Source organism: Ictidomys tridecemlineatus, chromosome 8 (genome assembly GCF_052094955.1).
Source record: "Ictidomys tridecemlineatus isolate mIctTri1 chromosome 8, mIctTri1.hap1, whole genome shotgun sequence".
Taxonomy (NCBI): Eukaryota; Metazoa; Chordata; class Mammalia; order Rodentia; family Sciuridae; genus Ictidomys; species Ictidomys tridecemlineatus.
Window position 1 is genome coordinate 70,444,291 of NC_135484.1, and position 26,499 is coordinate 70,470,789.

Genomic DNA, 26,499 nt, shown 5'->3' on the forward strand with positions numbered 1-26,499 from the left:
TTCTTTTTTTTTCTTTTTTTTTTTTTTTTTTTTTGGTACCAGGGATTGAACCCAGGGTTGCTTAAGCCCTGAGCCACATTCTCAGCCTGTTTTTGTATTTTATTTAGGGACAAGTTCTTCCTGAGTTCCTTAGGGCCTCAGCCTCCTGAGTTGCTGGGTTTACAGGCATGCGCCACTGAGCCTAAAACATTTAAATTATCTTTTAAATGAGAAAAGTTGAACTCAAGCTATCTGGTTTATATGTTAGAAAGTATGAATGCCCATAAAATTTGCATTAAGTAATCTGATTCTGGCTATAGTTTATTTCTTTTATTTTTGCTAAGATTTTGTTTCTTTGTTTTTTAGCCACCCCAGAGAAAGAAAAAACTGCTATGTAGCTTTTACTTGAGTGGAGCTGTTTTTGGACAAACAAGTATCAAATTACACAAAATTAAATAATATCTTCTGGTTCATACACAGAATGGATATTATTTGGCATTTTTTTAAAAAAATACGTATTTAATAACTTTCTATAATGTTAAAAAGGAACAGTGTTACTGTAATAAGGAGAGCCAAAATATTTGTTCATATAGAAGAGTAATAGTTAACATTAATTGTTTAGGAAAACAAAACTTAGTCTATTAGACTGTAAAATTTCTATATTTCTGAAAGATGTATCATCTGGCAGCACCTGTACCCCAAATAAGATTGTGACATCATTGCAGTACTACATTGTAGCCTACTAGTTAGCATGAAAATCTATCAGTATAATAATGTTTCATCCTAATAACAAGTTGTTTTTGTGGGTATTTATTTTGGTTTGGTTTTAGGTATATTTTTTGGCTATTTATTGTGCAGATTCATATTCCATAGTGGTTCTGTAAATTTTGGTTTATAATCTGTTCCTGTAAATAGGTTAGCCATAATTTCAATTACTTACAACTTATTTTTAAGTTTACAAATTAAGAGTTTTATCTCATCATATATTGAGAAAAGAACACTAAATTTAAAATGTCTTTTGCTCTGATAACATGCAGTGTAGTGTAGCCCATTAGAGAATAGGGGGAAATTTTAAGATTAAAAAATTACAGGGGTCGGGGTATAGTTGATTGGTAGAACACATGCTTTGTACTTACAAGGCCCTGGAGATTCAATCCCCAGTACCACAAAAAAAAAAAAAAAGAAAGAAAGAAAGAAAGAAAAATTACAGAAAGGAATTTACAAATATTTCTTACTCTGCCCCAGAGAAATTATCAGTCTGTATATATTTAAAAAACTTGGCCTCTTGATAAAAAGATAGAAAATAACTTTCCAAAGTAGATTGTTTAGTGTATGGTTGATCCTTAATTTATTAAAAAATGTAGTTGTTGAACAAATTTAAGGTACTTCAGAAAGAATAATTTTTTGACTGTACATGTGGCAGCCTCTTATCTTGGTTTTGTATTGAGGTACCCAAAAAGTTCTGAAAGTAGTTGTTTCTATATTTCATGTGGAAAAAGTTTCAAGATTATATATATATTTTTTTTCTAGGTAGCAATTACAGTGAAAAATGTGATGTCTTCAGCTGGGGTATTATTCTTTGGGAAGTGATAACACGTCGGAAACCTTTTGATGAGATTGGTGGCCCAGCTTTCCGAATTATGTGGGCTGTTCATAATGGTTCGTGAAAAGAAAATTTTCTTTAATTTACTTTTTCTGTTTTCTACTTAGAAGATTATTCTTGTTAAAAAGGAACAGTGTTACTGTAATAAGGAGAGCCAAAAGAGGCAAATAAAAATATTTTTCCCTAACATTAAAATGTGCAATTTTTTGTTACTAGACTACTTTCTTATTACCAGTCTCTATTCGCAACCCCAGATTCTAGTGGGGCAGTGCAGAAATCAGTCTTGTCCTCTTCATGGAGCTGAGGATGTTTGCTAGTGTACTGATTTGGGAAGGACCATCACTGCACAGCTAGAGCCTGTTGTCTCTCTCCGGGGGACGGAAAATTATCATACTAGACTCTGAAAAGAAAAAAAATTACATAAATAAATGTTAATTTATTAAATTACAAAGATCTCATCTCACATGGTTATGATAAATGAAAAAGTATATCCTTTTTCTCCTGGGGAGGCAAGGGTTTTACCAAGAAGAAGAAGCAAGAACATATAATAAGAGATTTTACTTAGGCACAAACAAGCAAAACACAAAGCAATTCACATACCCTTTTTTTTTATGTTCTCACCCATTCTTATTTTACAAATTAGCAAACTGAGGCCTAAAGAGGTTAAATAACTTGCCTAACATCACAAGATTAGTAAGTTTTGATGACTCCAGTGCTTATATATTTTTGAGTCGTGTTAACTTATGGACTCAGCGTTCTTGTAACCCTTTGATTCTTTTATATTTCTAATGATGTTTCCCCATATGATGTTATAATGCATCTTATTCATTAATGAAGTTACTTTGCATTTGCCTTGAGAAATAAACTACAAAGGAAAATTATTTAACCTTCCCAACTTTAGCATCACTGTTATTTCAATCACTTGATTATAACCATTCTAATTAATTCATTTTTATTCATTGCTCCACAAGTGATAAAACCAAATGTCTGCCTGTTTAGATCATTTATAGACTGTCACATTGTACCACCTTTGCACTACTTTTAGCTGTTTAATCAGTTTCCTGGAGCATCTTTAATGTTGCTACTTTTTTGTCATTGTAGAGAATGCTAGAACATTGACCAAGAGAGTTTATTTTCTCTTTCTCACCATTAATTGTCAGTAAATGATTGAACATTAGTGAAATAAACTAACTTGCTAATTGGTTAAGTTACAATGATTGCATATTTGAGGCCTTCTTTAAGTGTAAACCTTAGTAATAAAATTACAGGCTTGATAATTTTAAAAATTTGGCAGTTTTCAACTTGTGAAATAATTGATTCATAGTAGTCAAAAGGTCTGCTTCCCACAAAAGGCTTATTAGGAAGTAGTGAGTATAACACCATAGGTGACCACTTTTTGAATATAGAAGATGATTTTCTAAACACATTTGAAATTTTTTAAGCCTTAGTTATTTGTTAAAAGAATGTTTATAACAAATCAAATATTGTTAATTCTCAGTCTTAGAATTGCCATAATTTGTTATAAACAATCTATTTTACCTTTTTAAAGGTGTAGTTTCCTATTATGAAAATATACATAGATAGACTAAATGCTAACCTGAAGGCCCAACAAATACTTTTCATTAATTCAAAATACAGCCCTTAAATTACAAGATCTGTAAAATAAATACTGTTTTAGAATGGGTATAAAAAGTTGGCTCCATTCTGTTGATAAATATGTTCTTCCCCCACCTCTTATTTTCAATTATAGGTACTCGACCACCACTGATCAAAAATTTACCTAAGCCCATTGAAAGCCTGATGACTCGTTGTTGGTCTAAAGATCCTTCTCAGCGCCCTTCCATGGAGGAAATTGTGAAAATAATGACTCACTTGATGCGGGTATAATCCTTCTTTTGAGGGGCTTTGGGTTGGGAGAATTTAATATATACTCAGTTTTAATGGATTTTTAAAGTAAAGAGCACAATTATTTTATGTATTTTCCATGTTAGGGGAGATATTACTCATATAATCAGAAAAGGAAACATTAATTTAGAAAAAAGTTTAGTTCTTTATAACGAAAAATGGCTAGGTGAGGTTTCTGGACTTGCTTCATAGTGCTTACATTAGTGGACAGTATGTTTGTTTCTAGGCCTGTTGCCTCATCTGTAATGTGAGAGAAGCTGAATTAAATGATATTTAAAGCCTTCACAAGATTTAGGTATATTATGACTCTTAATTACATGCCTACCTACATTTAAATTTTCGATACAGAGTTTCACAAAAAAAATTAATCTTTTATGCAGGGCACTAGAGAGGTTGTACTCTCCAGGCATATTTATTTGAGTGGTTTTTACTGTTTGTTTTTGGTTGCATATTTTCAGGTTTTCGCATGCCAGTAAAAAATTAAGCTTTTTTTCTAGAATTTATGGAATGTTTTAGTTTAGAAGAACCCTTGTAAAATGATGATCAAATTTTCCTAGTCTGCAAACTGAATACTTTAGAATTATTTGATATATTTTAGGCTTTTAGATTTTGGAACACTAACAGAAACCTTCAAGTAGTACTTTAATTTTTATAAGCTCATGTACTGCTGGGCATAGAGGCACACACCTATAATCCCAGCTTCTTATGAGGCTGAAACAGGAGGATCCAAGTCTGAGGCCAGCCTGGGAAAATTAGATTTTGTCTCAAAATAAAAAGGGCTGGCGTTATATCTCAGTGATAGCGCACTCCTGGGTTCAGTCCCAAATACTAAATAAATAAATAATGAAAGAAATTTTCATATGCTTTATGAAAGTGTATGGATTTCAGAGCACTTTCTTTGTTCAGCAGGATGATTGTGCAGTTTCCTTAAATGCAAATTAAGTGATTTTTTTCTAAGTGGTGAAAGAAAGATTGAATTAATTTCTTCTTTTGAAAATAACTTAGGCAAGGAAGCTTGAATTAATTGGCTAAAGTTTACCATTGTATTCATCATATGAACTAATTGGTTAAAATTTGCCTGTAGAAACCTCGGCCCTCAAGATATGTGTATAAGAAAGCACCTTCGTCTTTGTGGTTACTTGAGTAACCACAACTTGAGTCATATAAGTTTTTTAAATTGTGGTTGTGCTCATATGTGATTTGTCTAATAGAATACTTTTCTCTTTTTTCCCCTAAATTCTATTTTTTTTGGTCCAGTGAATAATTTCAGTATCATATCTCAAATTCATAAAAAGATATCCAAGCCTATCTTATTGATATTTAAAATATTCTGATAATTATTCTATGTCCTATCAGTCTCACTTGTCAAACTATTAGTCATTGCAACAATTTGGAAGTTTACATCATTGGTAAATATATAAGGAACATAAATGTGTTTCATGTAATTATGAGAAATAATACTATTCTATTCCATATGTTCCTCTAGAGAAATATTTATTGTTATTTCTTTCAAGACTGTCTAGACTTCATATAAACTAGAGGCTTAGGTAGGTGCATGGCATTGTCCAGAGTTGACATTTTGAAGGGAGAAGATTATATTATCATCATCTTTGTCAAATCAGAAACTTAGGCCTCTCCAAATTTCAGTATGCCTTAGGGAAAGTAAAGCAGCATCTATGCTACAGTCAGATCTCACAAGATAACTCAGATGTACTCTTTAACAGAATTTAATTTGTGTTAAAGAAATTTTAAATTGTGATTTTTTTTTTTTTTTTGTATATATAGTACTTTCCAGGAGCAGATGAGCCATTACAGTATCCTTGTCAGTATTCAGATGAAGGACAGAGCAACTCTGCCACTAGTACAGGTAAATGGATAGATTGGAAGAATAATATCCTGATTTTTTTTCTATCTTTTCCCCATGAATTATAATCAAGAAAGAATGAATGATGCATTTGCATTTTAATTCCTTCATTTCATATGATCAGCTGCAATTTGAGATTCCAGGTGCATCATTCTTCATGAAGGTATCTAGATTAAACCTGCTTCCAAGTCTTGGAATTCTTACATAATTTAAAGATTGACTATTATATTGCTGTGAATATCATTCTTAATTTGAAAAAATAGTTTTTACAAAAATATTGCTAGATCAAATAGTATTAGAAATTATTGTAAATGTATACAACATGTTTCTTCTTTATGAATGCCCTACTTTTGGGTTTTTTCTAAGAGACTCTTATTTAAGAAGCTGTGCTTTAGTTGAAAGTTCCTTATTTTCTAAAATATGAAGTAATAATAAGAATTGGTAGTTTGTGGTAATCAAAAAATAGTAGAGGGCTGGGGTTGTGGCTCAGTGTAGAGCACTTGCCTAGCATGTGTGAGGCACTAGGTTCGATTCTCAGCACCATATATAAATAAATGAGTGAAATAAGGTCCATCAGTAGTGTATATATATATATATATATATATATATATATATATATATATATATATATATGGAAATAGCATTCTAACTTAGAAATATTATACTTCTCAAAATATTTTGCATTTTTGTTACCATATTACATCTACAAGGTAAGTATATACATGTACACATGTTTTCCCTACTCTTAAATTTCATTTTTACTGAAATATTTTTAATGTTCTTTTCCCATGCTCAAGAATAGTTTTATTTATTTTAAGTTTCTTTACTGATTGGCTAATTATTCTCAGAGTCTAATTTTATTGAAAATTTATTGGGTTGCTCTGAATTCTAAAGTGAACTTCTCTAGAATTCTGTCATTACCTTCTCCCTTTACTCCCAAACCCTCTCCTCCTTTCCACATTGTGACCTTGAGTCCTTTGATCCTCCCACCTTCTCACTGACCTTCAGACCTCTTAGGTTCTTTTTTTCCTTCATACCTCCACTTAATTCTAGTAAACTCTGATATTCCCTTGGAAATTTACTCTTGGGTGGTGAAATCAGCCTGATTAAATATGACACTTAGCTACTTCTTGCCTATGCCAGTGCAGCTGAAGGTGACTGGAGATAGCATATATTTATAGTCCTCAAGTGCATATGTAGCACTGCTGGACAATTGTACTATTATTAGTCCATACTTTGACCTCTTTCCTCAAACTTCAAACACTTCTTCTCCACATCTCACTCTCAGCTAACCTTGTTTGCTATTTCTTTGAGGAAACTGGAATAATCAGAAGAAAGCTTATACAGGCTTCCCCAGTATTCACCTACTTAACCTGCATCTGTACCTATATGTATTCTATGTTTTCTCCTATTACTGTGGCTGAACTAAACAAGTTTCTAGCCAAAGGCAAACCTCTCTGCTCAAGCCCTATATCCTATCTGCCCTTCCCCAAAATTCTCTCTGTTGTATTATCAATTTTAGCCTTTCTACTAGGATCATTTCCAGAGTAAATATGGTCTATGTTTGAAATTCCTAGCTTTTTTCATCCCATTTTATCTAACAGCAATGTCAATCAGATTTCAGTTATACCACTGTTTCAGAACTATTCTTGTTAAGGTGACCAGTTATTTCTATTACTAAATTTAATGATTTAATGAGTAATTTTTCATTTGATATACTTTATTATTATCTCCTTTTTCTTCTTCTTTTTTTTTTTTTTTTGGTACTAGGGTTTGAACCCAGGTGTGCTTAACCGCTGAGCCACATTCCCAGCCCTTTTTATATTTTATTTAGAGACATGGTCTTGCTGAGTTGCTTAGGGCCTTGCTAAATTGCTGAGGCTGGTTTTGAACTCTCGATCCTCCTGCTTCATCCTTCTGAGTTGATAGGATTACAGGCATGCACCATCTTCTTCTTACCATCACTTTCTTTCTTTATTTTCTCCAAGACATTACATTAACCTGAGTTTCATTTTAGGTCTCTGGCCATTTTGTTCTGTTTTCTTTGGTTTTTATTCCTATCTCCTCAACCTACAAATGTCATCATATCAAGGCCTCTAATCAATTTAGTTATGTCCATTTCCTTGATAACCTCTTCTAATACCAGGGCTTTATATACCATCAACTTACTGATGTTTTTCTTTATTCTATACTTGAAATTCATATTCATATATCCAGCTACTTGCTTGATATCTAATAAAAATTCAAACTTAACATTTTCGAAACTGAGTTCCTGTTACTTCATTTAAACTTACTCATCTTCTTGTTTTTTCCATCTCGGTTAATAGCCCTTAGTTATACTAACTTAGAGTGTAAACCTTAACTTATGACTACTAGATTATTAGGCATTTTGACTCACTTTTTTGTACTGTCCTTAAGTGTTATTTCTATTCATGTCTTGCCACTCGAGAAAAGTACTTTGGTTGCATGCTATTGAATGAAGCACTTGTGGTATTCTCAACCTGTGGTCATAATGTTTCTGCTTTCCTAGGCTCATTCATGGACATTGCTTCTACAAATACTAGTAATAAAAGTGACACTAATATGGAGCAAGTTCCTGCCACAAATGATACTATTAAACGCTTAGAATCAAAATTATTGAAAAATCAAGCAAAGCAACAGGTTTGTTACATTATTAAAAGTAAACTTATAGTAACCTTGCCAGTGGTCATAACATTAAACTAACTGAAATTAATTATTTGTCATCTTCTATTATATAAATACTGATTCTTCTTTTATTGGAGGGGGTGTGGGTAGCAGGGATTGAATTCAGGACACTCAGCCACTGAGCCACATCCAGCCCTGTTTTGTATTTTTTTTAGAGATAGGGTCTCACTGAGTTGCTTAGCACCTTACTTTTGCTGAGACTGGCTTTGAATTCACAATCCTCCTGCCTCAGCCTTCCCAACTGCTGGGATTACAGATGTGTGCCACCATGCCTAGCATGACTCTTCTTCTTGAAGCAGACAAATGAGCTTAAGAAGAGAGATATAATGAGTTTCTCCTGCCATTTACTACCAAACAAGTTGTTTTTCCTTGATAACTGCTGTCTCTGCCAAGTCAACAACCTCATCTCTGTGATGACCCCCTCACTTTATTGATTGGTGCTTAAAAATGTATAGTGGACAGATTTAGGCTGCACCATCCACTTAAAGCAGTTGTCCTAAATGTGTCTTCATGCTGTTCATGTTTATTACATTGTTGACTTAAAAATTTTTTTTAAGGAGCAATTTTTGTTCTTGTTTGCAGCATTTAACTAATAATGGGCATTTAACTCCTAACTCTAGTGACTGCCCTTTCATAAAGATAGTATCTCAGCTTGCTTTTCCTTCTTCTGTTGCTCCCTGTTTCTTCAAATTTCCCTCCTTCAGAAAAGTAGAGGATCCTTAAGAATTCCACTTGGCAATCTTCCTCCTTCTATGCTGCCCAAGATTTCTAAATCTAAACAACTTAAGTAATTCAAAATGACCTATAATTTTAACAGAGTGAATCTGGACGTTTAAGCCTGGGAGCCTCCCGTGGGAGCAGTGTGGAGAGTTTGCCCCCAACCTCCGAGGGCAAGAGGATGAGTGCTGACATGTCGGAAATAGAAGCCAGGATTGCTGCCACCACAGGTAAAAAGGAACCACAAGTCCAAAGAGGAGTGAAATGTATATAATCCTTTTTAGCATAGTAATTGCAGTTGTTTCAGTGGGGTTGTCAGAGTTTGTTTTTTTTTTTTTTTTTTTCCCCTAAGCTTTTAGCAATAACTTATATATTTACGTCAAATTCCAAATGAGGAAAGTATGACTTTTTTTGGATTATAAAGTTTTTTTGGATTATACAATCTGTCTTCCCATTACAGATTTTATTAAAGATAATTCTTTCTGTTTAAACATGAGCTGACAATCTTAAGTGATAAATTGAAATATTGCCAACTCCAGAATGTTTATAGGGATTTTGAGTGATTTTACTAGATATTTGTGTTGAACTTAGATAATAGCAAATATGAAGTTAGTTAAAAAATATATTCCGGATCTGGTTATGATTCAACCTTACTATGTGCTTCTCCTTCCTTCTAGTGGGAAAAATAGCTAAGTTGGTTGTGGTTAATTCATTTAATCATAAAATAAAAAAGAGTAATAATTGTATTGGATCTTGAAAAACTAGCATTTAAATTCCATTTTGTCAGTTATTAAAATTATTAACCACAGAAGAACTAGTCAGCCCAAACCAATTATGTATTTTATTACCCAAGTAAACTGACAACTTTCTTTTCTAACCAGGTTTCATTTTACTACTGCTTATTTAATTTGGAATTTTTGGTTTTGTTTTGTTTTGTTTTCTCCTGATTTTTCCCATGGTAGAGGGGAGCTGATTACAAAAAGTAAACACGTTTTTTTGTGGAGAATATGAAAATGTAAACAAAAACCTATATAATTATCCTATTAAGAAATAAACACTTAATATTTTTGTGTAGTTACCTCTAGTCTTTTAACTTAGAATACATATAACTGTGTGTTTTCCTTGTATTTTTACATATATATTTTTTAACTTAGCTAACTAGGTTTTATTTTTTTAGGTATTTTTTTTTTCTGAATAGGATATTCTCATTGTATGTAAAGCTCTTTTCAGAAAGTAGTAGTCCAGATGAACCATCGTACTATATACTTATCTTCAATTCATCATGATAACTGATTTAATCAGTTAATACTAGACTCCATTAGATATACAACAGAGTATCCAAAATAATAGTGTCCATAATACATAAGCCTTGTTTTTCATACATAAACAAGTTTAGAGGTAGTCTCTGTGATTATCAGGAAGCTGGTCTTCCTTTCTCTCTGTTATAAGCCTGTTATATAACTTCTGTTCTCAAGGTTACCTTATGGTCCAAAATGGTTATTATAGTTTCAGTCATCACTTCTACATTCCAGACAGCAGGAAGGAAGAATCAGGGAAGGATGAAAGGGCAGCCAGCCTTTTTAAAGAAGCTTTCTACAACAATTTTCACAAAGATGTCATTGGCCAGAGTAACATAGTGGTCCGATGCTCACACATAGCTTCTAGTGAAGAAGGGATCTGGGGTCATTTATCTGGGAATATTGCTATCTTAATTAACGTTAGAGCTCTGTTGCCAAGAAAGAAGGAAAAAGAGAGAGATTGGCAGGGAACTAACAGTCTTTGTAGAAACAATCAAGCTGAGTTTAGGTCACCAACCACTGACAAGCCATAAGTCAAAAGTATTTTTGTGGAGTGGGCCACAGAGACATACCCCCACATTTGGGGGGAACCTTTTTCAGTTCAGGGATTATCAAGATATATTCACCCAGTATTGATTATACCTTAAAACAGAAAGTAGTGTTGTCATAATAGTTTCATGCTGGTGTTATTTTTCTAGTAAAGAACTGGAATATAATTATTCATAGAAATGATATTTCACTAGGTTAAGGGTAACCATGTACTTTAAAATTACCCTATCCTACCTGCCTAAATGTAGGACAAATACTATTGTACATCTTTTGAATTTTACATAATTTAGTAAAATTTTAGTGAATTGTCTTAGTTTGAAGGTTTATACTACAACTTCTTACAACCTTCATGTTTAGCAGGAATATATTCTAAACTTTGGAAATCGTAGTTTCAGTTTATTAAATATATGTGTAAGTATTTATAATTAGGAAAGCATATACATTGCATACTTTGATTCTATATTTATTGTTTAATTACTGAATTTTACTTTATAGTGCACATCATCAGGAAAACACCTAATTTGAAACTATATTTCTGTGTTTGTGTAATTAAAACAAATATGATAGCTTATTTCTTATTAACTCCTTTTTTCCTTCTTACCTTCCCTCCCCTGCCCTCATCGCATATCATTGGTTTCATATAGATAGATTATTTCTGTGAACACATTTGAAATTTAGTTTCCTCATTACCCTGCAGCTTTGTCTGTGTCTCTTTTTTTTCCCTTGCTAATTAAAAACAGTGTGTGAAACTTCTTGTATTGTTAGTTGTTTGCTCTGTAATCATGCCTTTTCTAAGCATGGATGAATAGTTAGATAGTTCTGCATGCCAACATGCATGAAATGTTATTAACATAATTATATGAGAATTATTCTGTTTTTGTAGTTAATCATTTTCTGTGTTACTATTTGTGGTTGTTTGCATGTATACTGTGTATATGTGTTTTTGCAGCCTATTCCAAGCCCAAACGGGGCCACCGTAAAACCGCTTCATTTGGCAACATTCTGGATGTCCCTGAGATCGTCATATCAGGTATCATAGACCACCTGAGTTGGTCTAATAGCTATGGAACCGGAATAATGATCCCTGGTACTTTTTAAATGCTTCTTGCTCCAATTTTTAGGACATGAAAATTGATACCTTGCATGCAGTAATTAGGAAGACAGATTCAAAACTCTACACAATTGTACTGAAATGGGCAAAGCCCCCACCTCTCATATAGCCAGGATAAAATAAAAGGGAAAGTAAATCTTTTCACAGAATGGAGAACACCAACCAAGAATTCTGCCAACTTCCTCTCATTTGGGAAATGAATATATGAACTCAACTCAGACCTTTTTTGCACCCAGCAGAAAAGGAAACAACTGTTTGAATTTTTTGTTGTCCTGGGTTCCTTTCCTCCTCAAGTTACTACTTTTGAGGCTACCTTTAGTCTTTCTGTTCTAGCCCCTTTTTGTTGGCAACAAATTAATATAAGTTGAGAGAAGAGAGTTGCCAGAAACAAAGTAAAACAAAGGAAGATTTGCTGTTCTGCAGAGTATCTTGCCCCCCCAAAAAAAGTAAACAAAGGAGAGTTCTGGTTCTTTAATCAGGAAGACCTTACAAATGACCTGTTTTTGTACCTAATTTATGTCAGATTGGTAAAATACTTTAATATCTTGTAGTTATTTCATAGAGAAATATGAATTACCATTTCTAATACAAGCTTAAATGGCATATTGACCTTCAGTATTGACTAACATATATGTTAATTTTATCAAAATTATCCTTTACCCCCCTACTATAGGCTTTCACCTCTCTCCCTGAATTTTGATAAAGAGTTGCACAGTATTCCTTACAGTATTATGTATGTGATTTGCATGAAAGCACTCTGTACTTTGCCTGTGATTGTGCTTTCAGCAAAAGTGCTTATATTGTAGTTGTAGTGATTTATTTTACCTCTGAACTGAAAACTCTGTAAGGATAGAGACTGAGTCTCTGTTAGTTGTTATCAATTATATCAGTAATAGTTGGCTCACTTCTTCAAATATTGAACATAGTGTTTAAATAGATAGGTGTTTATTAGATAAAGAAAGAAACCATTATTTATCATGTCCAGAAACTAGGAACTAGGATACAAAAATATAAATTATACAATTTGGGGGCCATTTTGTCTATATAAAATTATTTTATATTTTCACTAGTTACAAAAGCAGTTTCTTATTTTATAACATTATCACTTTTTTTGTTCAAAGAAAAGCATTAATTCATGTCTTACATAGTAATTTTTCATTGAATAAGGAATGCTTTATAATTAAAGTATTTGTGATCATTTTACTTACATGCTGAAAGATATATTTATGAAGGAATAATACTCTGATGAAAGAAGGGGTAGCATTTAAACATACGTGCTACTGAGTTGTGATTACCTTAAATGTGTAAGAAAATAAAACATTTAGACAAACAGCAATACAATCAGTTAGGTTTTATGGATAAGCTTTAAGAACTGTGTGTGTGTGTGTGTGTGTGTGTGTGTGTGTTTAGTAATGCAGCTATTACTACATAAGATTAGGGAAGATGGAAGTAAGAGAAAAGAATAATAGCTTATGTTTTAGTCAGCTTTTTCGCTACTGTGACCAAATGGCCCCACCAGCACAACTGTAGAGGAGGAAGAGTTTATTTGAGGGCTCATGGTTTCAGAGGTCTCAATTCATAGACAGCTGACTCAATTCCTCAGGGATCCAGGTGAGACAGGAACAACATGGAAGAAGAGTATGGCAGAGGAAAGTGGTACATGGTGATCAGGAAGCACAGAGAGTCCACTCACCAGACACAAACATACCCAAAGCCACGCCCACCCCAATTCCCATCTCCTCCAGTCACACCCTACCATTTCAGTTACCACTCTGTTATTCCCTGTCAGGGGATTAAATCACTGATTGGGTTGACTCTTACAATTTAATTGTTTCTCCTTTGAACCTTCTTGCATTGTCTCATAGGTGAACTTTTGGAGAATACCTCACATCCAAACCATAACAGTTGACAACTGGCAAGAGTTACTGGCTTTTAAGTAATAGAGGCCAGGGATGCTTACTAAACATCGTATAACATACCACACAGGTCCCACAACAAAGAATTAGCCAGTTTGAAAAGTTAACAGTGCTGAAACTGAGAAACCTTGGTTAGATGCTCTTTGTGATGTACAAAGTAGTTTAAAGTGCATCATATTAATTGACCTTCATTTAGCCTTATTAGCAGTGAAGTTAGCAGGTGAATTTATAGCCATTTTTCAAAGAACTTAGATCTAATGATGGTTTTCCCAGTTACACAGCAGCTAGGACCCCAGCCTTCATGTTCCCACCACTTGCATTTTCATTCCTACTCTAATATTAAATTTGTTACACATAGTTTATACAAGCTTGATTGCTATTACAAAATTAAATTCTAAAATATGATTCACAAAAGTAAAACTTTCCAAATACTGAAATTATAATTATAAGAATGAATATGTGAAAGTTTTTGAGTCTATGTTGGAGAATACCTCACATCCAAACCATAACAGTTGAAATATATAAAATATTTTGCCTGGTTCCCTGAAAAGCCTGAATTGAATTGTCATTTATTGTTTACAGTATCATTCTTAGGAATGAAAAGAAATTTTAGATTATGATTTCAGTTGGATTTAGATCTCTTAACCTAAACAGATTTAATGAGTATTTACTTTCAATTTTAGGTAAGGACATTTGGCTATCCTCTTTGTTTGTTTGTTTTTAATAGACAGTGAGATAAAGTAGTAAAGTGAAATAAGTAGAATATGAAAAGACTGAAACATATTTAACAGAAGAGTGGATGAGTAGTTAGGTTTCTGATGCTTTTATACTGTTGCTTTTCTCTGGGAGTTTCAAATATTTTAGGTATTGGCAAACCGATTGACTTACTTTGTAGAATACCAGTTAGAGGTAGGCAGATACTCTTCAGGGGCACACCTAGACATTATTTTGCTTGCTTTACCAAGATGAGAATATAACCTTTCTAAAACTAAATTTGAAGAAATAATGGATATTAGTGTTTGTAAACATTCTTTTAACTGGATAAATTATTAAATATATCCTTCTAAATAATGCAGCACTAATATGAAGAGACAGTTGAATACAAAGAATTGAGTTTTTCTTCTAAATCTGGCATATTCATACAAGGTATCTGCAAGCACAGATAAGTGTCATTAATTATTGTAAAGATAGTGTCATTAGCAGATATAAACCTTTGATTAGGGATGCTGGGGCCCAAGAGGAACTAAGATATCTATGCCTATTTCTGTCACTTATTCCCACCATACTTTTAAAGTATTTTTGTGTATTGTGACTAATAAAGAAGTTAATTTTACATAGAATATTTAGGAGTCCATCCACCATATTGTAGTCTACCAAGATTATTTTTTATAATATAAAAAAAATTAGCATAATAAATCTGGTTTATTAGAAGGCACAATTCAGCAGGAGGTAATAATTGCTCTCATTTGATAGGAGAATTTAAGAATTTAAAATTTAAAAACAAAACTGAAAAACCTACCTGAAAGGTCTAAGGGAAGAGGCAGAATTTGCTAAAAGTGGTTTAAGAATATGAAATTTGTGGTAGCCTAAATAAGAATACATTTTAAATTACATATTCAGTTTACCATGAAACAGGAATTTAATACTGCAATATAAGATGCTATATAAAATTTTTAATCATTTTACACATGAGAATAACATCCTATAATTTTTAATGTTCTAATTTAAGAACCTTAAATTTCCCCAAATTTTGGTTAAGAGAAGTCTTCATGCAAGTACAGTATTGTTTTTTAAGTGAAGCGGGCCATCAGGAACTTTGAAAAAAAAATGAGTATAGTTAAAGGGATAGAAATCTGTGAACATATTTAAACCAGTAAGAAAAACTACAGAAGTGGTCTGCCTAGGACTTAAGCTGGCAGTCTCCAGAAGAATTCTAGGATGACTTGCTTAGGAAAGCAATTGTATTTAAAAGAGGAACTTCTTCGAAGAGGTGGATTTTGACTTAAAAACATAACTTTGAAAACAACTGACCTATAAACTGCTTATTGTTTATAGCTGCCTCCCTTTTGATTTGAGGATGGGGAGTAGGCAAAGGTATGTAGCACGAGTTGGCCTTGTGATGTACTCCTTCTGTTGCTCTTACGTAGGAAAAGTCATTCTAAAATATGTATATAGTTTTTCTCTATCATAAGTAAAGAAAGTTTCAGAATTGATCACAGAATGAAATACTCCCATCATATGTGGGTTTTAGATTCCTTAATCGAGTGTCTGTTTATATCATGTTGCTCATTTCTTCTACTTTTTTTTTTGTTTGCAACATTTGTAATACAGGTATGCACATATCAAAAAACTATAGAAAAATGTACTACGAGTGCATTTCTGAATCATTCAGTTGCAAAATATTCAGAATCCAAATGTTCTGCAAACACATGCAGTGATTTTCATTTGCAGTACTATGAGATTGATTTTTATATTCATATTTCTAAATTATGACTTAAACTTAATATTGGAGCAACAAGTATTTGTTGATTGCAATCCTTTTTTGCTTTGTCTGAACTATTTGCCAGGTGGTTTCTGCCATGCTTATGCTAATTAAAATGCATCGTCTGATATTGCTTGCTTTAACTCATGCTGTAGCTTGGAGGATTTCTCATTTAATGGTATTTGTTACTGTCTGCTCTTCTTTCCCCTGCTTCCTTAAGTTTTTACTCCTTTCCTCCTACCCCCCACATAGACTCCAGTTCATTTTTGTTGTTATTGCAGTGATGGTGATGTAATAGTTTATAGACACATGTGCAGGATGGTTCCTCAGATTCACAAATGTTGCTGATCTGAAAAGAGAATTCCAGACACTTTTACAAGTTTGTCTCATCTATTTCTAATTTTAGAATAAGTGTGTTGAATGAAATGTGCCTAAAATTGCTTATTAGTCATCATGATGGGACTCCTTCTTGTCCTTGGGAAACAGGGATAGTTAAAAGTATTCATAAAAGTATCTTAGTATGCATGGTTCAATAAATACACAGTTCGTTGTTTTAATTTGTAGTGGAAAGTTGGGACTTCTGTGAATAAATTGAAATTTGAAGTAAATTTGAATTCATATTATGCAAAGAAGTCTAAAATGTAAGAAAGAAATGATTTAGACTTTCAGAAGTTGCTATAAATTTGAGTTTTTATATTCACTACACATATTATTGCATTAAACATTCTTATTCCATCGTAAGGTCCATTTGATTTATATGCAAAACAATAATGAGGTCACATGGCTTAAGCTGTCAAATTATGTTGATTAGTTTAAGAGGATTTTTTAAACTCAGAATCATAAAAATATGAATTTTTTTGCTAATTGGGCCACAGCTATTAGAGTGTATGTTATGAGTACTGCCCACTAGTTGAAAAATTACATAATATAGCTGTCAGAGTCAAAAGAATTTTGAGTATTGTGTCAGCTGTTATGCATGGTATTTTGGTGTTTCCTTTTAGACAGCTGATTTCTCATCTTAGAAGATACTGTATAAACAACTCTGTTCCCAAATAAAAGTGCTGAGTGACACTATTGCTCAATTCATTCCATTTTGCTAAAGACTTAAATTTGTAGCATTCTTTTTTATTTTTATTAAATAAAGCAGGATATATATATATACACACACACACACATATATATTGCAGCACATTTCAACAATATATATTTGAGAGTGAAATGAGAAGTAAATTTATCTCCAGGAGGAAATTGAGTTGATATTCACAAATAACAAATTACTGGATTCTGACAAACACTAATAGGATTAAGTGTGACTCGGTATAATAAATTTAAGCCTAAGCATCCATTTAGGCCCTGAAACAAGGTACTGCTGCCCATTAAAGTCAGTTGTGTTGTGTCTTACAACATGCTAGCTGTCTTGCTGTAAAAAACTGTAACGTAAGGACCTTGAAATAGATGCCGTCATCAGCTCCAGCCCCCTGCGTTCATCTATTTAAACACATGACAAAAGATGGTGGAAGAGAGTTCAGCAGCTATTCATGTGGTCGGAGTGGTTATTGTATTAGGACATATTCTGTTGTAAGCCAGCAACTTTTGAGTTAAAACACTGCAGCTGTTTCTCTTCCTTTTCTTACATATCCATCTATCTTCCTCTCTCCCTCTCTCCCTCTCTCCCTCTCTCCCTCTTTCTCTCTCTCACACACAATAAACTCACTTTTCTTTTTTCCCCATAAACATTTTGTTTAGATCCAAGGAGCAACAGATGGAAACTTCCTGTTATAGCAGTTATACCCTTATTACCTATTTGAATAGCTTCCATTATTTTACTTTTTTTATTTTTTAAAAGGCAACGGGCAACCAAGACGTAGATCCATCCAAGACTTGACTGTTACTGGAACAGAGCCTGGTCAGGTAAGACTTAACATTCAAATTCTTTGTCTTTGAAAAATAATAGGCAGAAATCAAGCATTAACTATAATATACTCTTCAAAAGTGGTTTTGTGAATTGACCCAAAATTGTGGTTCAGAAGTTCATTGACAATGAACTTAAATATTCAAAAAGCATCGATTCTGTTGTTGATTTAACTGGAAGGATAACTTTCGAAAGTAAGTTTAAACTGCATGAGAAAGTAAATTGTTCAGTATTTCTCTATGTGTATGATTTTTATATACATTTTAATAAAGAAATATTCAGTTGTATAATTAATAATTTGTCATTATCATAATACTCTAAAGTGAATCACCAGTGTTACCTCCTTTTTATCAATGAGAGGAGTAAGTAGTTCCCCAGTAAGATGCCTTTCTTGTGGGGTCACACAGGACATTGGCATGTGTTTTAATGTAGCATATCCACTGCACTTACATTTTTGTGAAATATCTTTAAGACAAATATTTAGCAAGCAGTTGGATACACTCCAGAAAGATATTTATTCCAGTTGTCAAGGTTTTTATTTATATTTCTAGATGTTTTTCTAACCACCCATAATCTTGTTATCACTGCTTCTTTGTAGATAGTCCAGAAAGTGCTATTATTAAACCATTACTGACAAATATAGTGTCTTAACCAACCAGGTATATATAAAAGTAGATCAATCATTAGTTTTTTTGTTATTCAGGTTAATGTATCTAACATATATAATTTATATAACATTCTCTAAAATGATTGAGAACTGATTATGAGATGTGTTGTTGTTTTGTTTTCATTTATACTGAAATAAATTTTGTAAGTACAGCATGCATGTGAAGTAATAAAACTATCACATCATGGTCCTTATTCATGTAAAATTTTAGCATTCGATATTATAAAGAATGTGATTTAATTTGTGATAATTTGTATTAGTATTTTACATCCTGAAAAGTTACTTTATTTCATTTTTATAAAATTTATAAATTTTAGAGATTCTGTGTATTCATTAATAAAATTTGAAAGCCCTGTATTGCCATCATCTTAACTAACTTAACAAAAAATAATTTGAGATATTTAATAAGTATCTTTGATTCTCATTTATCTGGAAATATTTTTATTATACAACTCATTGACTACATGCACATGTACACATATGTTCTTAAAGTATACAGACACTTTTAGTGTATGTTTTATGATATTAGTAATTCTAGATCTTTATTCCTCTTATTCAACATTAAATTTTTCAGTAAATTTTTTTTTGTGAGGCCCTGGAACTTTTGACTAAAATTTTCCCTTTTTCTTGCCCTCAAATACTTAAAAGCTTTAGTAACAGATAGTTTGACATCTGGTACTCGCTTTGATTCTGGAAAAGCTTGATGAGCTCGGCCTTTTAAGTTCTGTTTACTATTGCTATTGATATTCCAGTTATGAGAACCTCTAGCCAAGTGCTCTCCCTTTGACTAAGAATGAGAAGCCTGCTGTAAGAGACATGAGCAGTGGCTGCTAGTGTGCATGCTTTTCTGTGGACTCTGGAGAAAGGGCATTGCTTTAATTCAGGACTGTTCTCTTTACACCAAGTCTTATCATTTTCTCATAAGTCCTATATATCTTATAATCGTGATTATTAACCCTTTAATTTACAATGATGCTTTCAGGAACTAAGGCAGACTGATTGTGGGACAGTCATTTGCTTGATTTGTCATAGACTATTCTAAAAGATTTGGATAAGGGAAAGTTTTATATGACTGTAACTTCTGTTCTAAAACAGTTGGTGTGCAACCATTATACAGCCAGTTTCTAAAACTGATCCACTCTTTCAAAATTACTTAAGCATTATAACCTTAAAATGCCTAATGTCCCTTTTGGAATAAACTGACAAACAGTAACCCTAATATATTATGAAAACATTTTCCCCTGAAAAGTATGTGATAAATGACCACTAAATTGAACTTTAAAAAATTACTGGTAAATACTCATTATTTGAAGGACAAAAGTACTCATAATGTGGATTCCTAATACTTTGAAGGTATAGTTCTTTCCTGGTAAAGCAGTGATAAGCTGGTTTTTCTGTTTTAGTTTTTGCTTTGTTTTTTTCTGGTCATGGAAATTGATAAACAGCATGAAGAAAAGAATTTTGTCTACCTAGTACATCATCAGAGAGAAAGAATTTACTGATAAAAGTTAACATTACATGTCATTAAAGAAAGTGAACCAACCAAAGTTTTTTACTTTGGTTCTTGACTTGATACAATCTCAATAAAATGACTTACACTTTTCACCTGTAAACTGGAATTGGTTGTGAGACAAATAGTGAGCAAAAAAAACTTCTTAACTAAAGGTAGCAAGGTAAGCATATGTGTTATATGTGTTAAAGGTTGTCTCTTCTCAGTGTACAACTTACTTTTAACCATGGTTTGCAGTTAATTCAGGACATTTATTAAACACTTACAATGGGTATGGCCCTCCTAGAGGCTTTGAGAAAGACAAAAGAAACCCTAGATATCCAAGAACTGATCTGACAATGAGGTGTCAGTATTGTTAGAAGTTGTTCTGACTCTCACAGTTGTCAATATTATTATGTGTGAGACATCATCTTCTAGACCCCAACATCAAACAAGGCTATGCTGAGACCATGGTAAAATGAGACAAAACAAGCCCAGTTTATAATGCTGTCTAAACACAGACAAAAAAAATTCGATGCCACCCACAAAATACCAAACATTGCCCTCTTCCACCTAATATGAGTGCTACTTTACTATTTTACTTCATTCTGGTCTGCCTTTCTTATAGAAATTGGCACTCCTGTTGATAGCAGCCACTCTACAGTGAACCTCAACTTCCTTAAAGCCTCCCCAAAATCACTCACCTAAAGGCTAAATTCTATAAAAGTTTCTTTGTAAAACCCTCTTACTGACTGACACACACCATGGTACCATATGATGAGTCGTCTTCACAGCAACAAATATTAGACCCAACTCTTAACACAGCAGATCAGTTTCTGGTCGTCTTTGGCTGGGGTACACTGACAATACCAATAAAGCCCAGTCCTCAGGGAGCTTTTAGGGCACATCAAACTTATCTGATCAATTCTCTTATGAAAAAAACTATAGTAATAATAGCTTCCCTTTGTTATACACTAACTTTGAACCAGGCAAGCCCTTATAAAAGGCTTAAGATCAATCTCAATAAAATGACTTTTCACCTGTAAACTGGAGTTATATATTATAATAAGTATATATTATCTAAATCTTAACCCTATATAGAGTAGATATTTTTTTATTGCTTGATTTGCAGGTAGCTAAACTAAGGATTGGAGAAACTTAGAACCTAAGTCTCAATCTTGCTGCTGTTAACTTGTTACAACCAGGTGTTAATGCAAAGTTGATTCATGGCCCAAAAACTCTGCTCTTGATCATTCTACCTTTCATATAAAACTGGATGTAATTTGTATTAGAGTAATCTTAGTAAATGTTAAAAGTTTTGGTTTCTGATAGTCTGCATCATCATTATTTAAATAGTTTTCAGTGATGAGTTCTAACTATCATACATTGAGCAAGGCTAAACTGTAATATTTGTTATGATAATAAGTTTGAACAGAAGACTGCACAAATTTATTTTTATACATTTGTGTGAGCCTTTCTGTTCTTGAGAATGCCTACATGCCCCATTTGGAATTCTATCCATTGTAGATCTATATTAGAGATTTCTCTTGGAGAGGCTTCAGTCAGTGAAAATTACAACTTCAAACTGATGCAATTATGATAAAACTAGTGAACTCGACAGTCTAAATAGTAGCATTGGGCATAAGTTCTTGCCTTAATGAAAATATTTTTCCAGACTTTTAGGTAAGAAATAAAAAGCTAAGCTTTTTTTTTTTTTCTTTTTTCAGTATTATAACTTTTAATTCCTTTTTATAAACATAAAATTCTGGTCAAAGGCCAATTCTGGTTCATGTCTACTGATGGTAATTTTCCCCTTCAGTTTAAATTTGGCTTAGTGTTTTTTTGCTGCCTTAAATTGCTCTGTAGCATTTCTGTATATTCATGAACACTTTCCTATCCAATCCTATAATAAATTATGTTTATATATATAAACATAATTATATATATATATATTTAATTATATATATATATATGAAACTTTTCAGGTTATATGAGAATAAAATAAAGTAATTGCTTATTTCTTGAAGGGAGGAACAAAATGTGTTTTAATAGTTTGATAGTATATGTAGCCATCAGAATTTTTCTAGTGATTAAAAGAAAAAAAGCTACTACATAACCTTCACAGTAGGTTGCAAGCAATAACATAAATTTAACCAGAAATTCGTTAAAATATACATTCCTTGACATATAAAGACTTTAGATCATTTATACATATAAATTTAACTCCATATGGCTTTTCTTATAGCTTTAAAGAAAGTTTTGAAACTTAAACTAAGAATATTAGCTTTATTTTTTAGTTTTGTAGCTATAGAAATCTATACAAGTATAACAAGTGTGTCAAATACCTGAAATGCCAAGAGCTTGGGAAAAGGTGAAAAGAAACAAGTAAAAAAAGAATTTTCTTGAGAAAGATTTAAATTTCAGGAGTCCTATTCATATTAGGTCCAGATAACCTTATTTGTTTTAATAATACAAGTATTCTATGGCCCTTTTTTCCATGTACTAAATCTGTTCTTATATTTTGAAGACCTGATTCTTACTTGTACTGTGTCTTGTTTACTCATAACTAATATTGATTATCCTATGTTGCAGTCACATTTACTTTTCCTTTTAAAAATGTTAAAATTTTAGCATAAAATTATACTTACTGGAACCCAGTCTGCCAACACTTTAAAGAAACACTACACTCAATTTACAATAGAGGGCTGAGAGTATAGATGAGACCATGGGTTCAATCCCCAACACTGCAAAAGATTTAAAAAGAATAAATGATTTACAATATAAATTATAATTATGAGCAAAGCAGTCTACGCTTCTGAAGTCAAGGCTTGCTTTCAGTCAAAGAAAATTAAAAGGACTCAGTGATAATTTCATAATATAAGATACTTGATTTATCAAGGGTAACAGTATCTGAAAAGTACTATTTATATACATATCAGTACTTTGGTGTATGTTTATTCTTCTTGTATACCAAAGGTAAATAAGTTTAAGCATCCATTTTGTGTGTGAATTCCAAAAGCTCATGTTGACATTTTATTCATTGAGTACTTATGTGGGTGTTACATAGTTAACTACTTTCTAAAGCCCAGGTAGTATAATATAAAAATATATATGTTCTCTAAAGAAATTAAAGTACTTTTGAAGAATCAAAAACTTTTGAGAGTAGCCTGGAGTGGTGACACACACCTATAATCCCAACAGCTTGGGAAGTTGAGGGAGGAAGAGTACTAGTTCAAGGCCAATCAGAAAATGAAACCCTGTCCATAAATGAAAACAGCTGGTGATGTAGCTTACTGCTAGAGTGCCTTTGAGTTCCCCAATACTCACTCCCACTTATCCCCCCTCAAAAAATTAGAGTAATATAAAGCATCTCAGGCCCAAGTTTATGTAGGAAGTTTTTATAAACATAACCAAAATTCAAAGAAGGAAATATGTCCTTGTAATAGGGTTTAGTCATTTATATGCTTTATAAAAGAACTGATGTTTAAACTAGGAAAGGAATTGTTAAGTGCTTCAAGTTTACTCTTACGCCCATCTTGTTTTTACAGCCAGCTTATCCAACATTTAATGAGCATTGTTTTTGTGTCAAGATCTTTAGTGTACATTATTTTATTTGATTTTTACAACTTGATGATATATGTTATACTGATTTCATTTACTTTTAACTTATTTGATTCCATTGAGTTTAGACGTTACAGAATGTATCTAAATTTGAACTACTTATAATTGGCAGAGCAGAAATTCAAACTCTAGGTTTTCTTGTCTCCAAAGCCAATTTCTTATCTATAACTTCTTCTCATCCACACTTTATAAATGAGAAAGGCTCAAAGAGGTTGAGTTACATATACAAGTTTCTACAGCCAAAAATACCCAAACAGATTTAAACCCAGGTATGCAAAGTATTAGACTGAACCTTTTGAAATTCTGGTACAAAAATAACAGTTTTATGTTGTTCAGTTTCATACATGTGCTGGCCACTTACCCTTGAATGAATTTGGAGTCAGGATGAAAAGCTGGGAGGAAAACAATGGCAGAAAAAATTGTGAGAGGGTAGAGAATCTAGGAGGATAATATATACCTGCTGATCAAGAGTCACAAATGCTTGAGAATATCAGAATTGATCCAATAGCAACCAGTAAGTGAATGGTTTGCATTTGATACAGTGCTAGGCATTTCATCCTTAAACATAGGGTCTGATTTGGTTCACAGAGAAGCAGAACAGTAACAAAAATGACCACATAATGTTGAAAGAGATCTGAGCTGGACCTTACAGGATCAGGAGGAACAGAATGATGATTGTGATATACAGAACACCTATGTAGAGTGGTATGAATGAAACTGAGGTTTTGGAATGACCAATCTGATTATGGAGTTAAAAATTGCTTATGGTATAGAAAAGCTTTGGGGAATTTCTGAAGAAATTTCAACAGTACCCAATTTTATCAGTTTTTCTTCAAAATTGTTTTATGATTTTTATCCTTGAAATGATTTTAAAAGTTTCTTTTACTATCTAGTATCTAATTCACTGTGCTTTTTCAAGACTTAAAATCATAGAATTTTGACACTGTGTGGAACATTAGAAGCCATCACATTCTTAGCCCAGCCCTATCTCTACAGATAAAGAAAGCAAGTTATTGAACTGCTAAAGTACCATTTCTTAAGCTGGTTGTGGGTTCATGAGTTTCACTTGTCAGGCTTCATAACTAACAAATTATATTCTTGTCCGTGTGTGTGTGCACACATACATGTGTATGTATTGAAATTATCAAATTATTAAAGATAAAAAAAAACTAAAATGGATTTCCTAAGGATTTTTTTAAGCACCTTTTTCTAGTATTACTAGAAGGTTTGCTAATAATTTTTCTTTTTATACTGTCCTTATTTAGTGATCAGGTTTTACTGCCTTCACAGGATGAATCAGAAAATATTTCTTCTTTTTCTATTTCTTATAGTAAGTTTTTTAAGACTGGGAAAATCTGTTTCTTGAGTGTTTGATAGAACTTAACTATAAAACTTTTCAAGCCAGTCATGGTGGCACATGCCAGCTCCCAGGGGAGCTAAGGCAGGAGGATCACAAGATGGAGGCCAAGCAACCTGCAATTTAGCAAGACACTGTCTCAAGGACTGGAGATGTAGCTCAGTGATAGACACCTACTATAACAACTCTGTGGGTTTTAGTATTTTCTGTGATGAATGGTCATTTTGGTAACTTGTTTATTTTTTAGAGATTTGTTTATTTCACTGCAAATTTGTAAAAATTGACTAGGAACAGTATTTGTTCTATTTTTAAAATATTTTATACTTTTTTTTTTTCAGTCCTGAGTATTGAACCCAGAAGCACTTTACTGCTGAGCCACATCCCCAGTCCTTTATTTATTCTTTATTTTAAGACAGGATTTCACTGAGTTCCTTAGGGCCTTGCTATGTTGGTGAGACTAGCCCTGAACTTGCAGTCCACCTCTCAAGTCACTAGATCACAGGCATGCACCACCACACCCAGCTTACTATTTTTCTTTTAGGGAGGCTTACAGTTCAGTACTCTATCTCACCTTGTAAGTTAGATCCCTGCCTTGCAAATTGTCAGTGCTTCTAGGATTTTTCATATAAATATATGGAATTAAAAATTTTGCTGTATGTTCCTTTTTTAGCTGCATTAAGTTTTTAGTTATGTTTAAATTTAGTTTGAATATTTTCTAGTACTCATTTTGTTTTCTTTAACCAGTGAGTTAGTTAAAAATGTTTTTAAATTAATAAATATAGGATTTTTAAAGTTAGTTTTGAAGTCAGTACAAAAGATAACTGTGTTTTGTTTAATATGATCATTTTTTTCTAACTTGAGAGCTTATAATATAAACAGTTTTACAAATGTAGTTCAGGTTTTCTTCTGTAATATATTTGGGGTTTTGGTCTCTTTATGTGTCATATGTAGAAGAATATTAAAATTTCTCACTATGATGATAGATGGGTCTCTTTCTCCTTGAAGTTTGGTTATATATTTTTACTTTATTTATCTGAACTATATATAGGTACAACATATAAATTTTGAATTGTTATACGCCAAATTGAACCACTAACTGCTTTGTCTCTTTTTCTAGTAATTTTTTTTCCTAAAATGTATTCTAATATTATTTTAGGTACTTTATTTTGGGTAGTTTTTTTCTGGTTATCTTTCTTCATTCTTTAACTTTCTGTTGTCCTTTCTCTCTTTCTCTTTCTGAATTAGGTATGTCTCTGTTAAACAGCATTTAATTAATCCTGATAATCTGATTTGGTTTTTGTTTCCCTTTTTCTTTTCAATGTC

General features: G+C 32.5%; 1 protein-coding gene across 3 annotated transcripts in view; it reads left to right on the forward strand.

The window, feature by feature from the left end:
- Window positions 1–26,499, forward strand: part of Map3k7 (mitogen-activated protein kinase kinase kinase 7) — a 64,778-nt gene that overhangs the window by 25,273 nt on the left and 13,006 nt on the right. For 2 of the 3 annotated variants that reach the window (XR_013425004.1, XM_005324695.4), the window contains exons 7-13: window positions 1,510–1,638; window positions 3,333–3,463; window positions 5,273–5,354; window positions 7,882–8,012; window positions 8,875–9,004; window positions 11,571–11,651; window positions 17,977–18,041. Coding sequence is in view for 2 of the 3 variants with exons in the window: in XM_005324695.4 (XP_005324752.1) it covers window positions 1,510–1,638; window positions 3,333–3,463; window positions 5,273–5,354; window positions 7,882–8,012; window positions 8,875–9,004; window positions 11,571–11,651; window positions 17,977–18,041 (749 nt within the window). In the remaining variant the exon portion in view is untranslated. The remainder of the gene's footprint in view (window positions 1–1,509; window positions 1,639–3,332; window positions 3,464–5,272; window positions 5,355–7,881; window positions 8,013–8,874; window positions 9,005–11,570; window positions 11,652–17,976; window positions 18,042–26,499) is intronic. The other variant, XM_005324696.4, reaches the window with a different exon arrangement.